At 34.4% G+C, this 2,200-nt stretch overlaps 1 protein-coding gene across 1 annotated transcript in view; it reads left to right on the top strand.

The window, feature by feature from the left end:
- The window catches only part of LOC129672207 (melanoma antigen preferentially expressed in tumors-like), a 3,269-nt gene extending 2,120 nt beyond the window's left edge, over nucleotides 1-1,149 (top strand). Inside the window, exon 3 of the mRNA XM_055601505.1 lies at nucleotides 636-1,149. Within this exon, the coding sequence (XP_055457480.1) occupies nucleotides 636-1,149 (514 nt within the window). The remainder of the gene's footprint in view (nucleotides 1-635) is intronic.
- The last annotated feature ends 1,051 nt before the right edge of the window (nucleotides 1,150-2,200 follow it).

Below are 2,200 nucleotides of genomic sequence, written 5' to 3'. Positions count from 1 at the left end.
TATATATATATATATATATATATATATATATATATATATATATATATGTGGTTTATTAGGTGGCTATGGAGAGAGAGAGATAAAGTGGAGCAGGACATGATGGAGTAAAGAAAGAGAGAGGGAGGGAAAGAGAGAGAATGAGGAAGAGAGAGGGGGAGCCCCTATAGAGAGGAAGGACCAAGAGAGGCCAAGAGAGCTGTTTTTCTCTTAATATTTTTTAGAATCATCTATTCTAACATACTGTATATATTCTTAAGATGAAAAGAGATTGTACCTCAGTGTTGAAACTAAACCGACAGCTGGGTGTGGTGGCATATACTTTTAATCTAGCACTGGGGAGACAAAAGGCAGGTAGATTTTGTGAGTTTAAGGCTAGCCTGTTCTACACAGTTCCAGGACAGCCTGAGCTACATAGTAATATTCTGTCTCAAACACAATGAGAAAAAGAAAAGAAAACTAACTTTCTCAGAGTCACAAAACTATTAAGTGAATTAAAGCACACACTGACACATTGATACTCAAGTATCATACATGTGAAAAGTAGTTTCTTCTACACATAAAGGTACAGTTTTCCTCATTCACTTTTCATTCTTCACAAGCTTTTTTGTTTTTGTTTTTGTTTTTCATCCCTACAGATTCATACCACCTGGCTTGGATTCCTTGTATCTGCCATTCTGTAATCTCTCGTCCAGAGACTACCAATTTCTGTCTCAGCGTCCTCAAGCCACCCACCTAAAGCTCTTGAATATTAGTAACAACACAATGTATTGGAATGATTTGGAGGTCATTTGCACTCTTCTGGTAAATCTCTCTGGTACTCTTCAGATTCTAGAGCTAAATAATTGCCATATAAGTGAATCTGCAATCTCTGTTCTTATCCCTGCCCTAATCAGATGCACCCATCTCTGTGTTCTGGGCTTTGCTTCTAACCCCATCACAATACCTATCCTTATGAATATCGTGAATAATTTAACACCTTTGATGGAGCTAAAATATGTGATTTATCCTATCCCAGTACATTGCTTTGATGAATGGCATTTTCAGTACAGTTTAGACAGAAGGAAGCTTGCCATTGTACAACTACAACTGAAGACAATGCTAGAGCTTGCGCAGTGCAATGACATGAACAGGATCACTTACACTGAGTAAATTTCACAGTCCAAAACAATTTGAACCAGATATGTACCATTTTAGTACTAACTGTTATTTCCTGTGTCCATAGACTTAATCTATATGGTCCTTATGTTGTAGAAAATTACACTTAAGGAGGGTAGGTTTGTAACTGGTTCTTAAAGAGAATAACATAGGGAAAACTGGGAGACTTCAAGAGTTCCTATGTATCTATTTTCTACTATTGGTCTGTTTGATTTTGCTGAGTACAGTGGTATGTATTTAATATCGGACAGTCATATCCTGCTATAGTATGTCTTTGCTCATACTGTTTGGTTTGCTTTTGTATATATAGACACAGACCAAGACAATGACAGACTGACTTTATATTTATGGATAAGTTGCTTATAATACATGTATACACAAAATACATATTATGCATGTGTATATATACATAATATATAGGTATTATATTTAATGTATAATTATATATTGCACATATGTATATGTATATAATAATACATATATTAGTAATATTATGTACATTATATATAATATGTTTTATTTATATATATATATGAATATAAATTTTGTTTTTTCCTCAATAGCTGTGCCTCGTTTGGCATGATACATAGGTAGCCACATTTGAGTACTGAGTCCAACTTCTTACATACTCTAAAATACAACATAATAATGAGTCTGCATATCCCAATCTTACCTAGAAATAGTGTATGTAAAGTCAATAATTAAAAATATTCACAGGGTAAGGAAATGTCAAGCATCTTAATGGCTCACCTGAAAACCCTAGAAAAACAAGAAGCAGACACACCAAAGAGGTGTAGATGGCTGGAAATTATCAAACTCAGGGCTGAAACTATCAATTAGAAACAAATAAAACAATTCAAAGAATCAATGAAACCAAGAGCTGGTGCTTTGAGAAAATCAACAAGATAGATAAACCCTTAGCCAAGCTAACTAAAAGGCAGAGAGACACCATCCAAATCAACAAAATCAGAAATGAAAAAGGGGACATAACTACAGACACTGAGGAAATCCAAACAATCATTAGGACTTACTTCAAAAGTCTATA

This window comes from Psammomys obesus, unplaced genomic scaffold, assembly GCF_907164565.1.
Source record: "Psammomys obesus unplaced genomic scaffold, mPsaObe1.curated_primary_1811, whole genome shotgun sequence".
Classification (NCBI taxonomy): Eukaryota; Metazoa; Chordata; class Mammalia; order Rodentia; family Muridae; genus Psammomys; species Psammomys obesus.
This window is presented reverse-complemented; position numbering and strand designations above follow the sequence as displayed.